We start from the raw sequence: 26,773 nt of genomic DNA on the forward strand, positions 1-26,773 counted from the left end.
GGATGTATTCCAGTTGTCGATTATGTGAAGATCGCCTGAGGAAACACTCTGTATAGGCAGATGGAAGTGCACAGTCTGTGTCCTGCTGGTGTTTGCCCTCATTTCATAATCTTCTCATCCTAATGCAAATTCCACAATAATTGAAGAGCGTAAACGTTATTCATGGTTTATTCTTTGCCATTCTCATTTTTGGACCAGTTTTTGTTCTTGGAATGTCCAGTGATAGTTGGTATCTGTGCTGGAGCAGATGGGGAGGAATAAGAGTATTTGGGTATTAGGGTTAAGTGAGCTCCCTCTCCACCATCCATCCACTGTCTCAGCACTGAAACGATATCAGCTCTCTACAGAAACTACCTCTAATGTCTTTAATATTATTGTCTGAACTATTTCAGTGTAGAAAATATTTGAAAATGCTGTACAAAAAAAAAAAAAGAAATCAATTAGACTATATAAAAACTTTTGATTGTTTTTCATGTTATCCGGCCATGAAAAAGGTTCAGTTAGTGCACTACAAGACTTTTACTACAGCGCCATCTGTTGTTTATAGAGAAAACTAAGTAGTTATGAATTTATATATATATTTTATGTATTTAATTATAGATAAATGCATTTAATAATTTATATACACGTTAATCAATGTATTAATTATTTGTTAATTCATCAGTAAAAAAAAAAAAAATTGCTTGAAAACGTATTCTGAGTCAGGACAAAGAGGCCAAATTAACAAACAGGATGAGATTATGTATATTAGAAATATTTAGCAAATAATTTTTTGATTTGAAAATAGAGAAAAGCTGTCTAGGGTTTCTAATTATAATGGATAAATTCTCAATATTTTTTAAGAGCACTATATGTATTGGCAGTCATACATTTGAATTTCGGGACTGATGTCTGAGCAGTATTTTACCAGATACTATATTTACAAAAGAGTGGATGACAACGTAACAATTTTCACAATAAAATATAATTGTTGGCAGTACATTATGACTAAAATACTAAACTGTTAAAAGTACATTTTCAGAACAATTTCCAGTCCTACTTTCTGATGTTTTCGGCTTACATCATACGAAACAAGCATCTGCAAAAAATATCAGTAGCCCCTCACTGCAGAACACAAGATCTAGGGGGCATGGTTGGAGCCACATCTAGGGGGAGGAGATGAGTGGGTTTAGGCATATGTAAGGTGGGAAGAGTTGGATCTCGATCCAACCACTTCCCCTGGATATTGTGTTCTGCAATGAGGACCATCTCAAAAATATGGCCCATTTAAAAATTAGTTTAAACCTGCAGCAACATTACATAATCATCAGTCTACATCCTGTTTTAATTGAGCTGGTAGTTCATCTAGGCTCTGTAGTCTGTGCTGTGGGGGAACATCAGGGTGCCCTTGATGGTCTTGTCTGTCAAGCAGGTAACCTCGAATACCCAATGAGCGTGAGGTCAGGTAGTCGTTCACATAATGGTCCCCAACATGCACTACACTGGAGGCTGGAACACCACACCGCACAAGTGCCTGGTTAAAAATGCCAGGGTCTGGTTTAGCAACCCCAGCTTCTTCTGAGGTCAGGAGAAATGAGAAGTGAGTGAGAAGGCCACATCCCCTCAGGATCCCTTCCAAACGCTTGTCGAAGTTGGAAACAACGCCTTGCTTGAGTCCCAAAGCGGTGCAGAACTTCAGAGTTTTATTAGAATCAGGAAACACCTGATGGTGATACAGTAAAATTAGTTTAAGTTACTTGAGCATAACAGTATGCACTACAGTATGCCTACATTCAAGCTATTTCAACTTGTCATTTTAGCGGAGAATCAATAACTGGCAATGGAGAGTTGTAATGAACGAGCGCCCCCTACAGGGGGTTCTGTTTATTAGTAATTATAACAGCTGAAAATGCTGAGTTTGAAGAATAGCTTTTTAATTTTAAGGGCTAAATATCTGAAAAGTAAAATACCCCTTACCTCCCAGTTTTCTGGTCCACTAAAGTTATGATAGAGGTTGTTGGCTAGCCTATCCAGTAAAGCAGGGTCATCTACCCCACACTGCGCAAAAGTGTCCCTCACTAGTCCAGTCCACCACTCCTGGCTGTTCATGCCCTGAGCTCTACCATAGTTGGGAAATATGCGAGATAGCTGCCGGTAAGCCTGTCTGAAAGCAGTTTCTAGCTGTGCAGCTGGCAGCTTGAGTCCTGCTCGCTCCGCTTCGCTGCAGTACTGCTCTCCAACCGAGCGACGGACCTTTAGCAGTGTGTCCTTCACATCCCATAACACCCAACGCACCGGCCCTCGCATCACCAATACGGCTGAAACCTACATGCCTTATGCTCTGATAAATACAAACTGCACACATAACCTACAGATGGCTACGTAGTGTTAGAAAGCAAGGTGACAGAAGGTAAACGTACTTGTTATTGGAAGATTACTAGTTGTTTTCCTCTGGGGGCGCCTGTCGGCTCAAAAAGCAGAATCCCACATTCGACCGCATTTACATGAATTAATTTTTTAACCCTAAAAACAGTGATCTTTTTAAATAAAATGATTGAAAAGATTTGATAACTGAAAGGATTCTGAAATAAATGGCAAATTCGCGCCAGCAAAGCCTCATCCAGAATACAAGAACAGCTGTGGTTGGTCCATCCTGAGCAGCGGTGAGAAAAGTAACTAGTACCACGTGACGATGTGCTGCTTCAGCAGGGCTCTGAGCAATCATTTACAGCCAAGCAAAGATATTTTTAAAATGTAATAACCGTTATATTGAAATGCATTTTGAAGGGATAAAATAATTATAAACAAGACTAATCTTGCCTGACAACTTATGGGCCCGTCGTTTTGACAACAAAACCAATTTACTTACTTCTAGCAGCCTTTCTACCAACTATTTCTATCAGACCGCCATGATGAAATCAAAAGAGAGCGGCTCCGGTGGGAAGAACCCCGGAAGTTACAGTAAACCACCAACCAGGACGCAGGACCTGCTGCAACCCGAGGAGGCGGTTTCCTCTATCATCGGCAGAGATGGGCATGAAAATGTATTAAAAATACAAAATACTGTGTGGAAAATGTATTTAAATACAAAATGCAGTATACAAATACAGTATTTTGTATTTTGAAAATACACAAAATACATGTGAAATTGGCCATCCAGTGCAGGTATCCCAATAGGCTCTATTTGGTTGCACTACTATATCAAACAGCACACTTTTCACAATTAGGCATCCCTGCTGTATCCCCAGTGCACAGCTGCACAGAAACTGAGCAGACCTGGCATAAGCCAAGGACCTTGGTGAGTCATCTGTCTGTCATGTGAATTGTACCTATGCACATGTAACTATAGTGATGCCATGTCAAAATGTGTCATTGCTGTCAGGGTGTTAGGCCAGGTCCGGGGGGAGACATGGAGGTCCGCAAACCCCAAAATTCTACCGCTGAGACGAGACTATATTACCTTTAGTTTAAGCTATGTGTTGATGTGGTTAATATGTATGCAGTTAATATGCTGCAGTTTTTTTTTATTTTTTTTTTTACATCTTTTCACTTCAACATTTTCAGAAGTTCTCTTTACAAAGCACTGTATGGGGAAATGCCAGATCTTGCCACATTGAGAGTGGCAGTAGTATATAGGGACTTTCCCCCTTTGCTTGCACCTCTGGTGACCACCATGGGCATGTCAGCGGAAGTCCCATTAGTTCAGTCAGCTTTTGGGGCTGTCCAGGCCGGAAGTGTGCTGTCATTTCAGCAAAAACCACCAGAAATATGGGAAATCATCAACATCCCAGACACCCCTGCCCAACCTTCCCATCCAAGGCTATAGGCTTGAGCCAACCACATGCGCCTGTGTTATCAGAGGAGGAACATGTATATATGAAATCTGTACAGGTGTCATTCCACATGGCCCACAGGATTGAAGCTGCAACACGGGAGCAGAGCTCATGCCAGGAATGGCATCGACTGAGAAAGATGCGAGTTACATCTACACGCTTTCACGAGGCATGCCATGTTCACTGTCATACATCAGCTGAAAATCTGGCACACAGAATTCTCAGGGGGTGCGATTTCGAGGTATGTGCGCAGGAGTACATGCTTGTTGAGCGCATACACATAAATGTAGATGTAATGCGTACCATTAGAGACCGAGGAGATCTTTTTTTTTTACCACTACCTACTGAAGTGTTTGTGTGTTTAAGTCATTTCATATTTCAGATGTTGCTTCATTTAATGACTGTGTTAAGTGTGAGTGTGGCCACATACCACTGGTGGTCCATTCAATTACAATGAAATTATTATACAGTATTAAATTTATGGTATTCTATATTTATTGTATTATTCTTATTTAAACGATATTTACATATATACACTCATTTATTGTTACACACTTTATATATATTTATACATGTTTTTCTCATAATTTTATTTTATTTTGTATTAGTTCATCATTTTCCATTATGTAATGATAAAAATTAAACTTTCATATATTTTAGATTCATTGCACACCAACTGAAATATTTCAGGTCTTTTATTGTTTTAATACTGATGATTTTGGCATACAGCTCATGAAAACCCAAAATTCCTATCTCAAAAAATTAGCATATCATGAAAAGATTCTCTAAACGAGCAATTAACCTAATCATCTGAATCAACTAATTAACTCTAAACACCTGCAAAAGATTCCTGAGGCTTTTAAAAACTCTTAGCCTGGTTCATTACTCAAAACCGCAATCATGGGTAAGACTGCCGACCTGACTGCTGTCCAGAAGACCATCATTGACACCCTCAAGCGAGAGTGTAAGACACAGAAAGAAATTTCTGAATGAATAGGCTGTTCCCAGAGTGCTGTATCAAGGCACCTCAGTGGGAAGTCTGTGGGAAGGAAAAAGTGTGGCAAAAAACGCTGCACAACGAGAAGAGGTGACCGGACCCTGAGGAAGATTGTGGAGAAGGACCGATTCCAGACCTTGGGGGACCTGCGGAAGCAGTGGACTGAGTCTGGAGTAGAAACATCCAGAGCCACCGTGCACAGGCGTGTGCTTTTGAACCAGAAACAGCGGCAGAAGCGCCTGACCTGGGCTACAGAGAAGCAGCACTGGACTGTTGCTCAGTTGTCCAAAGTACTTTTTTTCGGATGAAAGCAAATTTTGCATGTCATTCGGAAATCAAGGTGCCAGAGTCTGGAGGAAGACTGGGGAGAAGGAAATGCCAAAATGCCTGAAGTCCAGTGTCAAGTACCCACAGTCAGTGATGGTCTGGGGTGCCATGTCAGCTGCTGGTGTTGGTCCACTGTGTTTTATCAAGGGCAGGGTCAATGCAGCTAGCTATCAGGAGATTTTGGAGCACTTCATGCTTCCATCTGCTGAAAAGCTTTATGGAGATGAAGATTTCGTTTTTCAGCACGACCTGGCACCTGCTCACAGTGCCAAAACCACTGGTAAATGGTTTACTGACCATGGTATTACTGTGCTCAATTGGCCTGCCAACTCTCCTGACCTGAACCCCATAGAGAATCTGTGGGATATTGTGAAGAGAAAGTTGAGAGATGCAAGACCCAACACTCTGGATGAGCTTAAGGCCGCTATCGAAGCATCCTGGGCCTCCATAACACCTCAGCAGTGCCACAGGCTGATTGCCTCCATGCCACGCCGCATTGAAGCAGTCATTTCTGCAAAAGGATTCCCGACCAAGTATTGAACATAATTATTTGAAGGTTGACTTTTTTTGTATTAAAAACACTTTTCTTTTATTGGTCGGATGAAATATGCTAATTTTTTGAGATAGGAATTTTGGGTTTTCATGAGCTGTATGCCAAAATCATCAGTATTAAAACAATAAAAGACCTGAAATATTTCAGTTGGTGTGCAATGTATCTAAAATATATGAAAGTTTAATTTTTATCATTACATTATGGAAAATAATGAACTTTTTCACAATATGCTAATTTTTTGAGAAGGACCTGTATATACACACACACATATACATACACACTTTATTTATTTTTTTATTATTTTTTAAATGATATTTACATATATACACTCATGTATTTATATACACATGTATATATACATATCTTTATACAGCTTTATATTTATTGTATTATTCAGTTATTTACAATAAATATTTACATACATGCACATACACTATATTTATACAATATTTACACATATACCTATCTATTATATTACAGTATATATACACATTATCTTAACAGCAATATATATATATATATATATATATATATATATATATATATATATATATATATATATATTACATTACACATGAATATACATATATCTTTAGATTCTTATTGTTTTTTTGTGTTATGTAATATGAAATTATAATAAAATATGTATAAGGAAACACTGTCTTAGTTTTGTCTGTTGATCAGAGGTATGAATACAGAACAGAGTGTGAAATCCAAAGTATTTACAAAAGTATATGTACTTTATTTATACGAACCTTAGCACATCAAGGATGAGAGTTTTTAGACTCAATGGCTCCATGCCTTGACAAGTGGGCCACATTGGTAGTTGACAAGCAAACATGCCACTGAGAACAGTTGGTTTATGCTACCAGAAATGGACAAGGGGATGACTGTGTCAAACAACTCATGCTCTTTAATGCGACGGATAAGACGTTCAACATGTACCCTGAGCCTAGCCTCAGACTGAGTGTGTGTCACTTCATCAGCTGACATCTGTTTTCCATTGGTCAGGAAAACAGGCCGGTGGATTTTACATGGCACTAGGCTATCAATTAAGAAGCCCTTATTCACCATGATGGCCATGTCAGGGGTAAGAAGGTCAATGATCCCTGACTGTTTGAACAGCTCCCGGTCACTAATAGACCCTGCATACAGTGCAGAAACAAATGTTATTGCACCATGAGGTGCCATTCCTACTAAAGCTTTGAAGGTGCAGTGAGACTTGTAATTTGAAAAGACCTCACTTTGTAGTAGCAAAGAGGAAGGTGTTTGGCAGTGGATCTCTGTACAATCCAGAATAACCTGTGTGTCTCGAAATTGATGGAATTCTTCTGGCAGATGGGCTCGTACTTTCTCTTTTGGCATCCAAATGCACACTGACCCCAGGACAAAGTACAGGAAGTTGGCCCAGGTTGTTATGATGCGGCTTACAGCGGTCTGATCTACTTGAAACCGATGACCAAGGTCCTTTTGCTTGAGGCCCAAAGCAAGATGCATCAAGAACAGGAAGAACTCGTCTATTGCAGAACTCCCCCTCAAGAGTGTAGTCCTTCATATATAAAACAAACACAACAACAGTCTCCATAAAATTGTCTACTACACATCTGTCTACTACAGTTCAGATTTGTTCATTTCTTACTATGGATTCAGAATCAGTTAATGGAAAATATATAGGCAGGCAAATAAAAAGTAAATAATAGAATAGCAGTTTAATGTGAGATGAATTATTACATAATATAATATATAAAATATAACGAGCACTCCGTTTCCTTTCCCAACACCTAAAACTGAGATGGAGATATGAGAGGATTGAGCACAGAGCGCATCCCACAATAAATCACTTGAAAAGTCAAGAGTTGAAAATTTTTGGTTACCTAACACCCCAGAGGAAAAAGCATCCAATCGAGGACCAACTCCGACGTGAACCTTATGAAACCGCGGCCCTGTCACTTCAGAGGAATTCAATAGTTTCATTGATTCATAGTTATGCATCAAATCACACACACACACACACACACACACACACACACACACACACACACACACACACACACACACATATATATACATATACATGTATATATATTTATATATATATATAGTTATGTAAGTATAACTAAGATTATTTGCATTATTTACATGACAAATATGTGTGCCCCCAATTCTCAGCACTGCATTTAAAAATTGTAGTAAAATATAAATACATTTTGGTAGTATTTGTTGCACTGCCTTTAATGCCAATTAAAAAACAAACAAAAAAGAAAAAAAGTCTTAACAGGTTAATTCTTGATTGTTCTAAAGTATGCTTTTTTTATGTGTTCATGTGGCTTAGTGGTAGAGCATTGCGTTAGCAGCGCCATACTGGTAAAAAAAGAAAAAAAAGTGTATAGCCTGAAAGCACTGTAAGTCGCTTTGATAAAAGCGTCTGCTTAATGCATAAATCTAAATGTAAATGTAATGTGACTTAGACATATTTTTTAAGCTTTACCCACTAACCTAGAGGATGGTCTGCCAGAGTGGGGACCAAAGTGGGTGATAATGCGAGATCTCTGGTGCTGCTGCTGTTCTCTCCACTGGACAGAAGCTGGAACTGCACTGCAAGCTGAGGAGCTGGTGGAGGACATTCAGCGCTTCAGAGGAGGATGAGAGGAAAATGGATTGAAGGAAGAGACAGAAAGACGCAGTTTTCAGTTGCATTGATAATCGTTTATCACAATTAAATGAATTCATAATTTATCACAAAGATTATCTATAAGCATTTTCTTTTCAAGTGACACAGACACTACCTTTTAATAAATTGGACTCTATGCTGTCACGAACATGTTTCCAGTGAACTCCATGCAGTTTGTACACAGCAAACAGACCATCCATTTTACGGAAAATACGGATAGCCTGCGCGGCCATCTTCTTCCAGAAACAAATGTTACAAACATCAATATAATATTAGGTAAACGACCAAAATGACTGACAAGTAAGGATTTGCACAATCAGGTCCTGTGCTGAAATTCTGGCGTTGCAGTATTACGGTTGCATCATCGCCCTCTACTGGACGAGATCCTTCAGTACAGAGCCTCCGGGTGAACGCTTCAGTACCTGCTAAACAGAGCGGTAGCATGCTACTGAAATAATTTAGGCTTAATAAACGGGATTCAGCGGCTATTGACAAACGGGAAAGTGTCACAAGGGCTGAAATTGGAATATTTTTGTTGCAAACATACAGGAACTGTTATTTTGGTGGGAAAACCACAGCACAAACAGAATATTTTAGTAATGGATTTTATTAAATTAATGTGACATTTCTTTTGTAAAATTACAGAAATTAGGCTATATCAACATTTCAAAACATTGTTAAACGATATTTTAACATACCTACATTGTGCTAACATTAAATTAATTTTTTTAACTATGAGATTTTGACATTTAATTACAAAAATGTGTATTTCCAGCAGTTTTGCATGTTTTGAACCACCTAATTCAAATTCAAAATCCTTATGAATTAAAATAATTTTGTGAATTCTATCAAAATTAAAATGCTAGTGTAATATAAAATCCAGTCTTATCATTTTTCCTGGAGGTTTAATTGATAAATAAATAAATAAATATGGTCAGACATCTGGTTTTGATGTATTGTTTGAAATATTTGAATTGTTAGTTCACTGCAGACAAAAGGCAGTTGTAGTAAAACTGTTTAAGCAGGTAAAGCAAAGTAAATGTTGAACAAATAAAGTGCATTCCCTGAGCCTAATCGTGACTGTGTCAGGAACGTGGTCTATTCAAAGAGTCTTCTCCATTGTGAAAAACAAAAGCTATGGGAAAAAAAATTAAGCTTTGACCTTTACTTTTGTCATAATTGCTTATTGTACAACACATAGTCAACCTGTCAAAATTAACCCTTTACATGCAATCATTATAAAATAATTAATGGTTTACAGTCTCTTGCATATTGAATATTCTGAAAGTGATCTGAGAGTGCTGATAAAGAAGTGTAATGGGGTAACAAGCATAAATCTTGGTGTGGCTGAACAGTTTATGACCTGTCCCCAATAAAAGAACAGGATTTATTACATGTACACGTTGGCTTACTATGCATGATTGCTATAAGATTGTTTTATCACTGATTTACTGCAATCAAAGCAGACCTGCACAGTCTATTACAGGAAGAGCAAATCATTGAAATTATTATTCTGCTCAAAATTGTATTTTAAGTCAAAATTTTTAATGTTTAAATAATAGGATTATTTTAATTTAAATAAAGTTTATTTGGGCAACGAAAAATCCTCAAGAAATGACAAACCATTTAAAAAGTGGGGGGAGGTTACCAAATCATATTTAATTATTAGTAGCAAATATAAATAATATGCCCTTTACATGGAACATTAATAATCTGACACTCTTGTCATGGGTCATTTGTCTAATGAACTTTTCAGATGAATCAGGTCTATAAGGTTGAACTGACAAGCACTGTTTTAGATTATTCACGGCTACAGCATACAATGTATCAAAAGATGAATTCATCTATTTGTAATTGCAAAAATATTAGAAAAACAGAAAATATATGCAAATGTTTGTCAGATTTCATGAGAAATTTGTAATGAATGTATTATAAAATGTAAATAGAGGAAGACAGCATATACAGGAGTTTCTGTAGAAAGACTAATAATAATATGAACAATAAACAAACAGATCTATATAATCTTTTATAAACTATTATGTAAGTGACATATATGATAATAAAATGATAAAAAGTAAAGGCACAGTATGAATGGGTGTGTGTGTGTATATACATATACATATATTTACACACACACCCTTTACACACACACACACACACACACACACACACACACACACACACACACACACACACACACACACACACACACACACACACACACACACACACACACACACACAAACACACACACACACACACACACACAATTGCTCAGCAGCAGCAGCAACAACAACATAGCAGATCTATTCCACCAAGACCAAATACATTAACATTGCCATGTTACCATGCTAAACTCTCCAAGAGCTGTCATGGCAGAACAAGTGTTCACTGACCAAAACCACAAGGATGTGACAGATTATAATGACCTTTAATCTGCTAATGCCCTTTATTTGCTTAGAATCACTGTATTATGTCATTTTAGGGTGAAGAATTTTACTGGCCAAATCCATTTACTGCTATTACTTATCTTTATTGTTTGTGGGGCTCGAATGTTCAAAACGTGAACATCTGAACACATAAGGGAGTGAGCAACAGGTGTGATTGCGTGACTGAGAACAAAAGCTTATGCCTGCAGAAGGTATTCATACAAGATTTAAACGGTGATTTATGATACGTTCTGACCGGACCATGTCCATGTCTTTTTAGCTACAAATCCCTCAGTCAGGATGCACTACTGCATATTGTTTTTTATGTTTTTTATTATTTTGGTATTGTTTTTTTTTTAGTTCTTGTTATAAGCATTTTTTTTTTCTGCATATTCTAGACCCCTTAGCCCTACCTAATATATATCCAACAACTACCTAACTTATGATCAATAAGCAGTAATTAGGAGTTAACTGAGCGAAAACTCTTAGTTAATAGTGAATATGTTCCGTAATCTATAGTTTTACTAAAAGAATAGTAGTTTTTCCTTGTCATTTAAAGTATCTAGTCTACATATCCAGTTAAAAGGTAACTTTCGCCAAAAGTTCCTCATATAATTCCAGACTGCATAAGAGTCAGTGAAGGAAATATCCATTCATCAACCAATACTGTTGATTTTTGAAATATTAGTTTGTTTGTTTATTAAGAAAGAAAGAACTGAGAAAGATAAAAAAAATAAAAATAATGACCAATATATTTTAACATTTAGTCTATAATTTACTGGTGTTGCTGGTTGCAACTTATTGGTTGACATTTAAAGGACTATTAAAAGTCCATATAGTGTTTGTAACTTAAAGATATTTTGAAGAATATTTTTGTGTACCAAGTTTTTTTTTTTTTATTACTTTTAAAAATATAACCGAGCCCCCCCCCCACACCCCCCCAAATACAGTCATACAGGATGGATAGTAATTGATAACAGAATTCTTATTTGAAGTCCAACTATCCTTTTAACAATATTTGTTTTGACAGTTCACTAAACAAGAAGTTAATGACTAAGTTGAAAAAAGGTGAGATTTGAAAATATTATATTTCTAACAAATAACGATAACCGTAACTTTTTGCAATGTATATGCTAAATCATTTTGCTTCAACTTCAATGAGTGGTATTCACTTGAATTTACTCAACTCTTTCATTATTTTAATTAAATACTTAACTATGTTTTTTTCCCCCCAACACATTTATTCTAAGACTAAATATCAGTGTAGTTTAATCAGATTTCATAACATTGTGAAAGAGGTTTCATCCAGCAACAATATTCTTCTACAAATGGTAAAAGGGTGCTTTTCAGTAAAATCTGTGTTAATTTGTGTTGGGCTCTGACTACGCTGTTAAACCAAGGACTTTTACACAACAGAGTCAAAGAGAGATTAGTTATTAAGTAACAATGAGGTTAGCGCATGCTTTCAGTTTTTTTCAGATAAGGTTTTTTTTTAATTTTTTATATCAGTTCCCACAGTTCCTATCAAATTCTTTAAGAAAACTTTCTATAAATGATTCAACTTGTGATACTGATACATAAAAATAAGAGAGGATATTTGGTCCAATGAAATTTTGAGGTTGTAAACCAGGGTGTGTGTTTGTGAGTATGTGAGCTGTAGTACTTAACTGTGTGTGTGAAAGAGGAAAAGTCAGTGAGAGTGTTATGTGTGTGTGTGTGTGTAATGAGCTGAAGATATACTGGGGAAGTGGGAGTGTTACTTCAGTTCCCATAGGCCCTGGCTGAAGTAAAGGTGTGGAGGTAACAACATTGCACATACCTATCTTCAATATACAGGCACGTACAGGTTCATAAAGAAAGTTCATCTGGACAGGTAAAGAAGAGGGAAGAAGGTAAGACACTTGCTTTCTCTCTGAAGTCTTATTGTTATGTGTCTCTATCTGCCAATCAGCTTTAAAACAACAAAGATTAATTGAAGATCTCGGTTAATAATTGATTCTCTTGAACTTGTACACTTGTAGACTTGAATGAGCATGTGAAGTGTAAACAAAGCTATGACAAATTAATGTGTCTGAAACAGGATTTGACTATTTATCTTTGGCATGCATGAAATGAACTTGTACCTGTAGTGCATATTTGTTTTGTTTCTGGACAGATTACAGATATGGGGATTCAGATGAAAGCTTTATTGGTGGGTGCTGCAATGGCAGCCGTAGCTTGTACAACCATCCTCGCTTTGATTTTCTCTCTTGCTAATCATCAGACTTTGGATCGGCCATACTCAAAACAGGTGCAAAGATGTTCCACTGTCAGTTACAATAAACTTTTGAAATAGATTTTTAATAGATTCATGCAGTGAGTTGTAAAAGTCAACCCTATAGGAGATACCCATCAGAAAATGTTCTTTCTTCTGCTTGCACTGCCTGTTGTTTATTAAAAACAGATCATCTTAACAGGTGTCAATATTTGCTTTATCAGATATTATAATAAATATATATTGGTGTTGGATAACAGTTGTAGGTGTGACTCTGGTCATTCCTACAAATTGTTGTCTTTGAAACATTTAAAAAATAAGTTCTTTTCATGTTAAACTTTTAAAAGGGTCACAGTTTGAGACATGAAGGATTAAAAAAAAAAGTATTCATGACCACTTTTGTAGAGGGCAATCATCGACAGGAAAGTGGAGGGTAAAAGAAGGGAAATGGGAACAGGACATATAAACCTGTATCCATGAACACATAGCTCTTATGCGTAAACACATGCACTAGTTTCACGATAACATTTTGACTACACACAATATGTGTCTATTTGTTTCTAAGACAAGTGTTTATTGTTAAGATATTCATAAATTGAATTGAGATGTTTTTAAAAACACACACTTAACTCCTATTTTTAATCATTTAAAATAAAAACATTCTAAAACAAACTTCAAAAATAAGTGACACTTTACAACAAACTTTACACATTAACATTTCAAGCTGAAATGTATCAGTATTTGCTGAAATTAACATTAACCTAAATTAATAAATTCTGTAACATTTTACAGTTAGGTTCTATTGAAAAATGGATTTCTACATTGACTAATAAAATCAAAAGGTGGTCACACTTTAGTTCTCACTGTTAACTAACTAGTAACTTTGACTTTTGCCTCAATAAACTCCTAATTTGCTGCTTATTAATAAATAGTAAGGTAATTGTTAAGTTCAGGTTTGGGGTAGGAGTAAGGAATCCAAAATATGGTCATGCAGAATAAAGCATTAATATGTGCTTTGTAAGTACTAATAAACTGCCAATATGCTAGTAATAGGCATGCTAATAAGCAACTAGTTAATAGTGAGAATTGGTCCCTAAATTAAAGTGTTACCCAAAAGTTGTATTTCTTAATATTAATTAATTGCCCTGAGCTAACATGAACAATAAACCTTGTATTTTTATTAACTTATGTTTAAGATGAATAAATACTGTAACAAGTATACTGATCATTGTTAGTTAATGAATTAACTAAGGTTAACTAATCTGACCTTATTTTAAAACATATTATTGCAAAGTATTGTTTATTATTAGTTAATGATATCTAATGCTTTAACTAATGTTAACAAATGGAACCCTGTTGTAAAGTGTTACCAACATTTTCCTGCTTGACGGAGAAAGTGTTAACAGACTGATGCCAATAACTTGACTTCTGTAGTAATCAGCTTACCTATTTGTTTTTATTGTTGGAGTTTTATTCACTTTAATATCAGAATGTTAGTGAAAAGAAGAGCAAAAATAAACTTTTAGATATCAGTCTGCATATGTGATGGAGGCACATATGCAGTAAAACAGCTCCATATTAAATGATGTACATACAAAAGACCATAACCCCGATTATGTCTTTCACACATCATTTACACAGTCTGTCTCACAAAAACAAATTAATCCATGGTAAAAAAAAATGTAAATATCATTTCAGACCACAAGTATACCAAACAACCAAATAAGTTCTACACAATTCCTCAACACAAACTATTTTTATGAATCCTGTGGTATAACATGAGTGTTATAGTTACTGTTAAATATTTTTCCTCAGGATGTCTGTGTGTGTGTGTGTGTGTTTCTCTCAGGAAAGTAAGCACACCCAGTTAATCAAGTTTTGTTCAAATTTATGGAACTCTTTGTCTGACTTCCTCAGTATGGGGTTGTGTTTGATGCCGGCTCCACTCACACGGCACTTTTCCTGTACCAATGGGTGGGGAACAAAGAGAATAACACTGGAATAGTCTCTCAGAAACAGAGCTGTGATGTGGATGGTGAGTACAGTGCTGGAAACTTGAGCAGCTCTCTGTTCCCTAACATTAACACTTTGCAGTGATTAAATTATGTCTTGTAAGGTGACAAAGATTAATCTAATGCATTTAGTCAACATTACTTCATTCGCTTTAGGCTTTACAAGGAATAAAAAAATAAAATAAACAGTTTCAACAAGGCCATCACAAAAATTCACGTGGCCTAAATGGCTGGGATCACGGTCCCTATGAGTAGGCTATACAATGTGTACTTAAGTTTTAATTGTCAAAGCATTTTTATTGTTTTTAGGTGCTGGCATATCCAGCTATGTACAGAACCCTCTGGCAGCTGGAGAAAGTCTTAAGAAATGCTTGGATATTGCCAAGGCAGCAATACCAGAAGGAGAGAGGAAAACTACACCTGTGTACCTTGGTGCCACTGCTGGCATGCGGCTTCTTAGGTGACTCTACTTAACAATAATTGACTGATGTGTCATATAAATGGAAAAATAATGATTAGTGAACTGGATTACATTGATTTTAACATTGGTTTCACAGCTTACAGAACAAAAGTTTAGCAGACAGCATTCTCGCAGAAGTCACCAAGACAATCCAAAGTTATCCATTTGATTTTCGAGGGGCCAGAATACTCTCTGGCATGGAGGAGGGGGCTTTTGGCTGGATCACCATCAACTATCTCATAGAGAGTTTTATCAAGGTGAATAATGGCTTTCCAACACTGGTGAAATTAGGACTGAGTGGTTATGAATGCAGAGTTCTTCAAACTTAAGGGTCAGCCCATTTCTTTACAATGATACTATAAAAACCAAACAATGCAACATCAATAATTTTAAACTAAAGTTATTACTTTGTTATCATGTCAGCTATCTTGATTTGTCATTCTTCCTAAAGGCCATTGAACACAGTATACATGTACAGTAATAATAAAATTTTCATTCTTGCTTTTCATGTTGTTTTGACAACACAGACTCAGTAAATCAGTCAACAGTAGAAATGATACTTAATCACTCTTAATCACTTCTCTTTTGTTAGAACATCATGTTCCTAAATACTGCTAATGTTTTTTTTTTTTTTTGAACACACATTTGAGGGCCATTGGATCCACCCAAAAGCAAGAAAGATCATTGGAGCTCTTGATCTCGGTGGCTCATCAACACAGATCTCATTCATCCCAAAAGACCCAGTGAAAACCCCAGATTCATCTTTTAATCTCCAGCTCTACGGGTACAAATATGAGTTGTACACACACAGCTACTTGTGCTTCGGCCAAGACCAGGCTTTGAGAAAACTTCAGGTCTACCTTCACAAGGTTGGTTTTAATTCTATTCATTATCTCTATGTAGGTGTTTAGCACAACACATTTATTGTATGTAGTTTTGGAAAGAAAGTGTCTACCACTAAAAATATTGTCATAACTGAAATGACTGATATGGTGTCTGCTTCATCTAGACTGCTGGAACCTCACCTGTTATCAGTCACCCATGCTACCATGTCGGATATAACCTCAGTCTTACTTTGAATGACCTTTACAACTCCCCTTGTGTGGTCAAACCAAACAATTTTAACAGCACAGCTATAGTCCTTTTCTCAGGAACGGGAAACTCATCCTTCTGTCTTTTTCTAATGGAGAACATTGTTAACTTGACCGACTGTGCATTTTCACCAGACTGTGGCTTCAATGGTACCTATCAGCCTCCGGTCAATGGCGAATTCTTTGTGAGTGTTTCTGTCCTTATCAAATCATCTTTACTAATTACTAGCAGCATGATATTTAAGTTATATGTTATCATGTTAGGTAGGAAATGAAAAAAAATATTATTGTGGGGAGATATAGTTACACAAAACAAAATTTTTTGTGTGTATTTTACATGGCAAAACACAAACATTGCAATAATATTTGAGATATATAACCCTAACCCTAACCCTAATATATATATATAATATATATATATATAATATATATATATATATATATATATATATATATATACACATATATATATATATATACACATATATATATATATATACACATATATATATATATATATATACACATATATAATATATATATATATATATACATATACATATATATACATATATACATATATACATATACATATATATATACATATATACATATATACATATATATATATATATATATATATATATATATATATATATATATACATATATACATATACATATATATATACATATATACATATATATATATATATATATATATATATATATATATATATATATGTATATATACTGTATATATAATTTTTTTTTTTTTTGAGATAACTATAATAACTTATGTTATTATGTCCATCTCAGGCTTTTTCTGCATACTTCTACACCTTTGACTTCCTTGGACTTGTCCCAAAAGCTCCACTGACCCAGGTTCTATCCACTATTGAGACTCACTGCAACAAAAACTGGACCTCTGTGAGTTCACAGATACTAATTGCAATGCTATCATTTTATAGTAAAAAGCCTGGTGAGATGAGAAATGAAAGTGAATCACAATATGAGTCCATTTGATGATGCTGGTGTTATCTTTTGTAATACTGATTCTTAAATTCATTTGTATGACTGTTATTTCTTTCTCCAGCTTACCGCTGAAAATCCAAAAACTAAGGAAAAATATCTGAAAGATTATTGTGCTTCTGCTCATTATATTATGACTATTCTCTTGAAAGGATACAAGTTCAATAACAGCTGGGATCAAATCTCTTTTGAGAAACAGGTAAGGTTTCATCAGTTTAAATTATTAGCCTTCCTTTAACGAAATGAAGCTGTTCAGTAATGTAAATTTATGAATTTCAAGAGCATAGTGGAAGTAGCTCATAAACGGACATCATGCATCATGTGCTCAACCTGACAGTATATCAGATGACCTCTGCTACAGACCTAGGAGGAAACCTCCCACTTCTGGGAATCTCCCTGTAAATGGCCTTACTTTCCCCATCAGTGTGATTTGTACTTATATAAGATTGTATGATGGTTACAGGTAGCAGACACAGATGTTGGTTGGACATTGGGCTACATGCTGAACCTGACCAACATGATTCCTTCTGAACGGTCCAGAGCGGTGACAGGAGTGCCGCACAGTCAGTGGGCAGCTCAGATTTTCTTCATCGTATTTGCCCTCTTCCTCAGTCTACTTATTATAGCCATTCTCTTTGTTCGTGATCTAAGCCAGTGAATTGTGTGTCATGAATGTGTGTATACATTAATATTTATTGCTTATATTTCAGACAACAGATACGAAGATCGACAAACTACTCCTTTGACTACTGTTTGTAATGTGATTTGAGATGTTTTTTTTTCCACACAAAGACCTCACAAATAGTGAAATAATATGATGACAAAATAAGATGACATTTCCTTTGTTTTTCTAACATTCTATACCATTTCTAGCAAAACGTAGCGTTTTGTTATTTAAAGTAGTGTCTTGTTTTTGAAGACTGACTAGCACCTCAATGATTTAGTCTGTGCTAACGAATAATTCACGAAACAATGATTTTTCAAAATTGTAAGAGTATAGCTTTTTTATTTGTTTGTATTCATTTTTACTTACACTCAGCACTTGCAGTTGGAATTAAAGCACTTAACAGACATTAAATAAAGGTATGATTATAGTATTATGTGTGAAATCATTATTTTACTTAGTACATATTTATAAAATACATAAGTTGCATTCTCCTTAAGCAACAAAATATAAGCAGCTTACTTTTTTTTGCCTTTTTTTTTTTTTTTTTTACAAATTGTTTACACATTACCCTCAAAATTTTTTTTTTTTTTTTTTGGATTTAAAGTCTGCTATACTCAGTAATACTGCATTTAACTGATTTGTAAAAACAGTAATATTGTGAAAAATTATAAATTTTTATAAGTTTTATTTATTCCTCTGACGGGAAAGCTGATAATTTATGAGTTTAAAACCATTTTTCCAGGATTCTTTGATAAATAGAATATTAAAAAAAGTTATTTTTTTCTTTCTGTATTGACATAGTCTCTACTGTCATGTTTGTTCAGTTTAATACATAATTGCTAAATAACAGTATTTATTTCTACAAAAAATATCTAACTAACCCAAACTTTTGAATGGTCATTCATGTTGTGTGTGTGGGAGTGTGTTTTCAACAGCAACCAGATTTCTTCTGTGATGGTTCTCTTTTCAATGTTGTGTGTCTCTCCTTCTCTGACTTGCGCTGCACTAACAACCTAGTAGCAACAAGAAATCAGTCTTTATGCATGGACAGAAAACACACGTTGAACATGCAATAATTGTTGTGATGGGTTTTGTTGGTTGTGAGTCTTACTCTGCAAGAGTTCTCATGGATTCTGATACATTTGCGCCAGTTGCAGCACTGCACTCCATGAAATTTATGTTATACTCCTAATGAAGGGAAAATACAACCAAACTTTTAGTAGAAATATACTCAGGCAGAACAATTTTACAATACTTTGCAGGTCACGATGAACTCTTACTCTGGCCAGATCTGCCCCTTCCTGAATCTGGACTGCACGCTCTAAAGAATCATTCTTGTTTCCAAGCAACATCATGATGACATCATCAGGAGCCCTTTCCTGTGTAACATTGTCATAATACAATTTAGGCAAGGGGACATTTCCATATATATTTGACTAAAATATAAGGAACATGAAGGAATGAAAACATTAGATACCTGAGCTTGAGAGATCCAATCTCGTACAGAAATAAAACTATTTGAACATGTGATTTCATACATGAGCAGAAGCCCATCAGCCCTGTGGAACACTTGTGAGGTGATGCTGTGAAACTACAAAGATTTTTTTGGGTTAAATTACACACCAACAACTTTTTTCATCATGTATTAATTTGTTCTGAGGTCTTACCTCTCTTGACCTGCTGTGTCCCATATCTGCAGTTTAACAGTTCTGTCGGGCAGATCAATAGTCTGTATACAGGTGTCAACACCTGGGTGCAAAACATAAAATAACTTTAAAAAAAATAAGCTATTCTCCTTTATATATTTATACATTTGGAACTGATCATTATCATTAGGCTGTCTGTTGCTGCATTTTTTATTAAGAATCAAATCAGCATATTAGAATGATTTCTGAAGGATCACGTGACTAAAGACTGGAGTAATGACTTCACAGGAACAAATTACATTTTAAAATATATTCAAATAGAAAAAGTATTTGAAATTCTAATAAAATTTTATGATAGTACTGTTTTTACGGTATTTTACATCAAATAAACTGTATGAGCATTACAGACTTTTTTCAAAAACATTTAAAAAATCTTGAATGGAAGTGTGAATAACTGCTTCAGTAAACAAGAATGAATTCAGTAAACTCACCAATAGTGGAGCGGTAATCCTCAGTGAACTGCCCTTCATGGAAGCGTCTAATGAAGGAAGTCTTCCCCACACTGCTGTTTCCCACCATGACAACGTTAAACTGAACTACTTCAGCATCTGAAACTATTTGACAGAGTTTGAGTGCAGATGAGTATAAGATATTAAACTTTGAGAAATAATTCAATGACAATGTTTTATCACTTTACTCACTCCTGTTCTTTAAATTTACAGCCTGCTTAGCTCCAGTGCTTCTATCATGTTTTATGATTTGTTCCGAAGAGACGGGATCATCAACAGTGCCTTTTGCAGCAACTTCTTCATTTCTGGAACAGGAAATACAAAACAAAATTAAAAAAAAACAAGAAAAACAAAAACAATTAAATTACTTTCTTATAACAGATAAAAAACTATTATATAGCTCTGTTTCATACTTGACTTCCATGTTCCTCTGTTCAGAGACTGGATGGGTAATTGGTTGATTCTCTGGTTGTAAAGTGAGGCATGGATCACAAACTTAACAATACAGACATTTGTTAGTGTTTAAAAGCAAGTACCATTAAAGGCTGAAGTACAAAATAAAAGGACATTTTCTAAACAAAGAGATATATACCTCTGAGTCATCACTGCACAGCTTGTCCTCAACCTCAGAGATGTCTAGTTTATGATCTCCATCTTCTAATTCATTCCCAAAATCAGAAGTGGCCAGACTACCAAGGCCTTTTTTGCCCTTATTAGTGCGTCTGGACCCAAACTTCCTTTTAGTTGATGGAGACGTCCTTTCTTGGCTAACAGGGTTAGTGCTCTCTTCTAGCTCACTGCTACTTGTGTGTGCACTAGAGACATCAAGATACTCTTTATTTAGTTTGTTTTCAGTGATATTAGGAATTATAGACACCTCAACTCTTTCAAGATCCTTGTTTTCTTGCTTATTCGTTTTTAAATTCTCATCTTTCTCCTCATCCTCTTTGTCTTCATCCTCCCTTTCTGCTTTGAGCTGCTGTCTGGGATTCTTGCGAGTTGACCCCATTTTTCTTCGTCTTCCTGGTGAGTTGGGTTCACTGTGAGCCAATGGTGTCGGCTGGAGAGATTTGATTTCGGAGTTTTCTGGCATACTGAGATCAGGAGCATTCGATATGTGGTTTGGCTCTTTGATGACTGATTCCCGATCATTACTCATTGAACTTTGAGACGTCTTATTTAGTGCTCTCTCTATCTCACTGAGAAGTGAATCCTCTGGCTGATTAAAGTAATCGTGAGTTGTTTGGTCTCCTAAGCTCATTTCAGAGTCCTGAGACATCTGCAGATTTGTGTCTGCAGTTTCTGTTTCCTCATAACCATCTCTTTTTCCTTGTATTCTTCCTTCTCTGAGATTCTTCCGAGTCGAGCCCATCTTTCTTCTGTTCTCAGTAGTAACAGTCTCTGACTGTGGATGTTTGGTAACATCAGCATTTACTAACTGAAGGGTTTCAGGCACTGTTGGTCCACTGGGTTCAGAATTGTTCTGATGATGATTTTCTTCCTTTAAATCAGTTGCACTACCTAAGATTTCTGATTCAAGATCTGTGGTACTGACTGAAGACACTTCCTTGGACTGAATGATGCTTGATTCTAAAAGCATATCATCCAAATCATCTTCTGCTTTCTTAGTTTCTCTATCCTCTGCCACACCAAGTACATCTTCATTATCGGCCATATTTTCCCCATGTATTACTCGAGGATTTCTCCGGGTTGAACCCATCTTTCGCCTCTTTTCTTGGGTTGAACTGATTTCATGAACAACATCATCCTGAGTGCTTTTTAGTTCTTGTGTGGGAAAAACATGGCCTGTGTTTTCAGTTTGTTCAGGCTCTGATCCTACATAAACATCTACAGACACGGTTTGATCAACTTCTTTGTGACTAACTGTCAAGACAAATTTGTCCTTTGTCCCGTCATAGAGATTGATTGCCTCATTCTCACTATTACTGTCATTTCCAGTACTTTCCTTTTCCTCACTCACCTCAGATAGGTCATGGATATTTAGAGAAACTTCCTTCCCTCCATTTTCTGATTCAGGGAACATTTTTGAAAAAGCCACTGGATAAGGAAATTCAACAGGGAAGTTTTGTTCAACCTCTTCATCAAATTTAGATGCAGTTTTTCTTTCACTGGTTGCTAAATGTGGTTCTGTATCCTGCTCCTGTGTCATTTCTTCACTTTCTCTATCCATCTTTTTGGATTCTTCTTCTTTTCCCAGCCCTTTGTTCCCTCTGAGCGTCTTACGCGTTGACCCCATTTTTCGTTTTTGAACAATTGGATTCAAGCTTGATTGATCTTCTCTATGAGACTCTTTAGGAATGACACTTTGTTTTTGACCTAAGTATGTGTCAGCATCTCCCAATGGAAGGTCTGAAACCATCTCAGCAGCAACATTTGAATAACATTCAAATTCTATCGATAGTTCTGGATTAATGGTAGAATTTGGATCATTTTGTTCTGAGATATCTGTCTGCACATCTGATTTACTAACAATATCCTGAATCTCATGGCTTTCTTTATCAGCAGATGAACTAAAGAGTTGCTGGGGTACAGGAGATCCTACAATGGCTTCTTCAACAGTTAAATTCTCCTCTGACTTTGTGGTCCCATCCTCATTTGTTGTATTTTCAGCTTCTCCATCTTTCTCTTCTTCAACCTCTTCGTCATTCACCATTCTCTTTCCTCTTTTCCGAGTTGACCCCATTTTTCTCTTCTGCATAGACCTTTTGGAGACTGGATGCATTTCAGCCATCTCTGTCGGCAGAACATCCTCAGATGACACATGAATTTGGGTTTCCTCCGCAAGGAGGGCATCAGACAAGAACAGATCAGAATGACTCCTACCGGCAAATCTGTCTATAACAAAATCTGCAGTTCTTTCTGGGACCTCTAATAAGTGTGAGCCAGTATCATCCTGTGATGGACCAGATTGTGTTTGAGATACATCTGATCTCTGCTCTAGTTTCAAATCATCACATAGTTCCTCCACTGTTTTTGTGGTCTTTCTCTCCTCATCTTTATTATCTCTTATATTCAGAAATTCTTGTGTCACATTGTGATCAACCACGTTATCCTGGTTTTGAATTTCTAAGTGTGTTTCTGTGTCTTCCTCTTCTGACAATGGTTCACTATTTCCATTCTTTTCCTCGGATTCTACTCTCACTTTTCTTTGTCCTTTGTTCCCTCTGAGAGGTCTACAAGTTGAGCCCATTTTTCGCTTCTGAACATTAAGATTCAATTTTGTGTGTACCTCCTCTCCGTGAGGAACTTCTGGAATGATGTTGGTGTCACTTTGTTTGGGAATTGTATCTGTTTTTCCTTCATTCTCAATTTCAGACATCAATGGTTCCGGTTTTGCATCAGTTGAAATGTCACTTTGAAGCAAATCTGACTTAATAGTCATATTACTCTCCATTGAAACTGTATCTCCAATAAACTCAATTTCTTTGACTACAACACTAGCTTCACAGATGATCTCTTCTGTTCCTTCTCCTTCAAATGTGGCTGAATTAAGAGTTGTCATTTCTGTTTGAACTGAGCGTGGCTCTGTGTCTCTCCCTACTAGTGCTCTTTCAACATCTTTATAATCTTCTTGGGACTCTGCATGAAATTTTGTGAGGGTTTGTGATTCTAAAATGTCACTCACTGCAGTATACATTGGTTGATCCTCCAAACTAATTGTTTCTTTCTCTACATTGAACATATGTTCACTGTCAGGTGTCTCATTTTCATCATGATGTTCTTTTTCGTTTCTTTGTCCATTTTTCCCTTTGAGAGGTCTGCGAGTTGAGCCCATTTTTCTCTTATGAATAACTGGACTTGATTTTGAGTGTGCCTCTTCTCTGTGAGAATCTTCAGGAATAATGCTGATGTTACTTTGTTTAAGAATTGTGTCTGTTTCTCCTAAAACCTCTTTCGCAGAATTTTGAGATACTTTCAATGCATCAGGAGAACTTTGAATAAAGACTGACTCAGTAGTGATATTACTCTCCACTGTAACTGTATCTCCAATAAACTCAACTTCTTTGACTAAAACACTAGCTTCACAGATGTTCTCTTCTGTTGCTTCTCCTCCAAATGCTGTTGAGTCAAATGTTTTGTTTTCTAAGTGTTGTTCTGTGTCTCCCTCTGCTGGCGCTATTTCAACATCTCCAGTATTTTTCTGGGACCCTGCATGAATTTTTGGGAAGGTTTGTGATTCTGAAATGTCACAGACATTCACTGCAGTGTGTCTGGATTCATCTGGACTGGGTTCATCCTCCAAACTGAAGATTTCTTTCTCATCATGATCTTTTCTTTTTCCTTTATTCCCTTTGAGAGGTCTACGAGTTGAGCCCATTTTTCTCTTATGAATAACTGGACTTGATTTTGAGTGTGCCTCTTCTCTGTGAGAATCTTCAGGAATGATGCTGATGTCACTTTGTTTAAGAATTGTGTCTGTTTCTCCTGAAACTTCTTTCACAGAATTTTGAGATACTTTCAATGAATCAGGAGAACTTTGAAGAAAGTCTGACTCAGTAGTGATATTACTCTCCACTGTAACTGTGTCTCCAATAAACTCAACTTCTTTGACTAAAGCACTAGCTTCACAGATGTTCTCTTCTGTTGCTTCTGCTTCACTGGTTGAGTCAGATGTTTTGACTTGTGCTTTAATTTCTACATGTAGGTCTGTTTCTCCCCCCACTGCCACTCTTTCAGCATATCCATCATTGTCCTGGGACTCTTCATTCAGTTTCATGAGGGTTTGTGATTCTGTGATGTGACAGATACTTATTACAGTGGATTCCTCAGATGTTAAATCTGAACTACACAATGACTGCAGGTCAGTGGACTTAGAACCTTCAACAGGACCAACATCATTCTTCTCGCATATTTCCATCTCCTGTTCTTTAACTCCATCTTTTAAACTTTGTAATGTAGATTCATCTAGACTGGGTTCATCCTCCAAACTAATTGTTTCTTTCTCTACATTGATGCTACCTTCACTGTCAGGTGTCTCATTTTCATCAAGATGTTCATTTTCTTTTCTTTGTGCATTTTTCCCTCTGAGAGGTCTACGAGTTGAGCCCATTTTTCTCTTGTGAATAACTGTGAATTCTGAGTGTGCCTCCTCTCTCTGAATATCTTCAGGAATGATGGTGGTGTCACTTTGCTTGGGAACTGCGTCTGTTTCTTCCTGAACTTCACGCTCAGCATTGTCAGATACTTTTAATGCTTCCAGTTTTGCATCAGAGGAAGTGTCATTTTGAATCAAATCTGACTCAGTAGTCATATTACTGTCCACTGTAACTGTATCTCCAATAAACTCAACTTCTTTGACTAAAACACTAGCTTCACAGATGTTCTCTTCTGTTGCTTCTCCTCCAAATGTTGTTGAGTCAAATGTTTTGTTTTCTAAGTGTCGTTCTGTGTCTCCGTCTGCTGGCACTATTTCAACATCTCCAGTATTTTCCTGGGACCCTGCATGAACTTTTGGGAAGGTTTGTGATTCTGAAATGTCACAGACATTCACTGCAGTATTTCTGGATTCATCTGGACTGGGTTCATCCTCCAAACTGAAGATTTCTTTCTCATCATGTTCTTGTCTTTGTCCTTTATTACCTCTGAGAGGTCTACGAGTTGAGCCCATTTTTCTCTTGTGAATAACTGTGAATTCTGAGTGTGCCTCCTCTCTCTGAGTTTCTTCAGGAATGATGGTGGTGTCACTTTGCTTGGGAACTGCGTCTGTTTCTTCCTGAACTTCACACTCAGCATTGTCAGATACTTTTAATGCTTCCAGTTTTGCATCAGAGGAAGTGTAATTTTGAATAAAATCTGACTCAGTAGTCATATTACTGTCCACTGTAACTGTATCTCCAATAATTTCAATTTTTCTCACTAAAACACTAGCATCATGTGTGTTCTATTCTGTTGCTTCTGCTTCACTGGTTGAGTCAGATGTTTGGATTTGTGCTTTAATTTCTAAATGTAGGTCTGTTTCTCCCCCCACCGCCACTCTTTCAGCATCTCCAGCATTGTCCTGGGACTCTTCATTCAGTTTCATGAGGGTTTGTGATTCTGTGATGTGACAGATACTTATTACAGTGGATTCCTCAGATGTTAAATCTGAACTACACAATGACTGCAGGTCAGTGGACTTAGAACCTTCAACAGGACCAACATCATTCTTCTCGCATATTTCTATCTCCTGTTCTTTAACTCCATCTTTTAAACTTTGTAATGTAGATTCATCTAGACTGGGTTCATCCTCCAAACTAATTGTTTCTTTCACTACATTTATGCTACCTTCACTGTCAGGTGTCTCATTTTCATCC

At 36.3% G+C, this 26,773-nt stretch overlaps 3 protein-coding genes across 3 annotated transcripts; 1 reads left to right on the top strand and 2 right to left on the bottom strand.

Annotated features, from left to right (window-relative positions):
• Nucleotides 1–945: 945 nt before the first annotated feature.
• On the bottom strand, nt 946–2,417 carry LOC109091322 (haloacid dehalogenase-like hydrolase domain-containing protein 3). The gene is made up of 2 exons (XM_019105085.2): nt 1,957–2,417; nt 946–1,702 (listed from the first exon to the last, which is right to left on the bottom strand). The coding sequence occupies exons 1-2, from the start codon at nt 2,284–2,286 to the stop codon at nt 1,307–1,309; spliced, it is 726 nt and encodes a 241-aa protein (XP_018960630.2). The 5' UTR covers nt 2,287–2,417; the 3' UTR covers nt 946–1,306.
• A 10,072-nt stretch (nt 2,418–12,489) lies between these two features.
• LOC109091317 (ectonucleoside triphosphate diphosphohydrolase 8-like) lies at nt 12,490–18,318 on the top strand. Its single transcript, XM_019105080.2, has 10 exons — nt 12,490–12,681; nt 12,945–13,079; nt 14,961–15,078; nt 15,365–15,515; nt 15,613–15,772; nt 16,154–16,384; nt 16,525–16,791; nt 17,425–17,535; nt 17,702–17,836; nt 18,101–18,318. Exons 2-10 carry the CDS (start codon nt 12,954–12,956, stop codon nt 18,293–18,295), a joined length of 1,494 nt encoding a protein of 497 aa, XP_018960625.1. The 5' UTR covers nt 12,490–12,681; nt 12,945–12,953; the 3' UTR covers nt 18,296–18,318.
• Nucleotides 18,319–18,901: 583 nt separating this feature from the next.
• On the bottom strand, nt 18,902–26,289 carry LOC109091313. Its single transcript, XM_042758665.1, has 9 exons — nt 21,052–26,289; nt 20,873–20,955; nt 20,652–20,764; nt 20,442–20,564; nt 19,972–20,053; nt 19,782–19,896; nt 19,585–19,683; nt 19,416–19,492; nt 18,902–19,317 (listed from the first exon to the last, which is right to left on the bottom strand). Exons 1-9 carry the CDS (start codon nt 26,287–26,289, stop codon nt 19,233–19,235), a joined length of 6,015 nt encoding a protein of 2,004 aa, XP_042614599.1. The 3' UTR covers nt 18,902–19,232.
• Between the last annotated feature and the right edge of the window lie 484 nt (nt 26,290–26,773).

Source organism: Cyprinus carpio, chromosome A6, assembly GCF_018340385.1.
Source record: "Cyprinus carpio isolate SPL01 chromosome A6, ASM1834038v1, whole genome shotgun sequence".
NCBI classification, from domain to species: domain Eukaryota; kingdom Metazoa; phylum Chordata; class Actinopteri; order Cypriniformes; family Cyprinidae; genus Cyprinus; species Cyprinus carpio.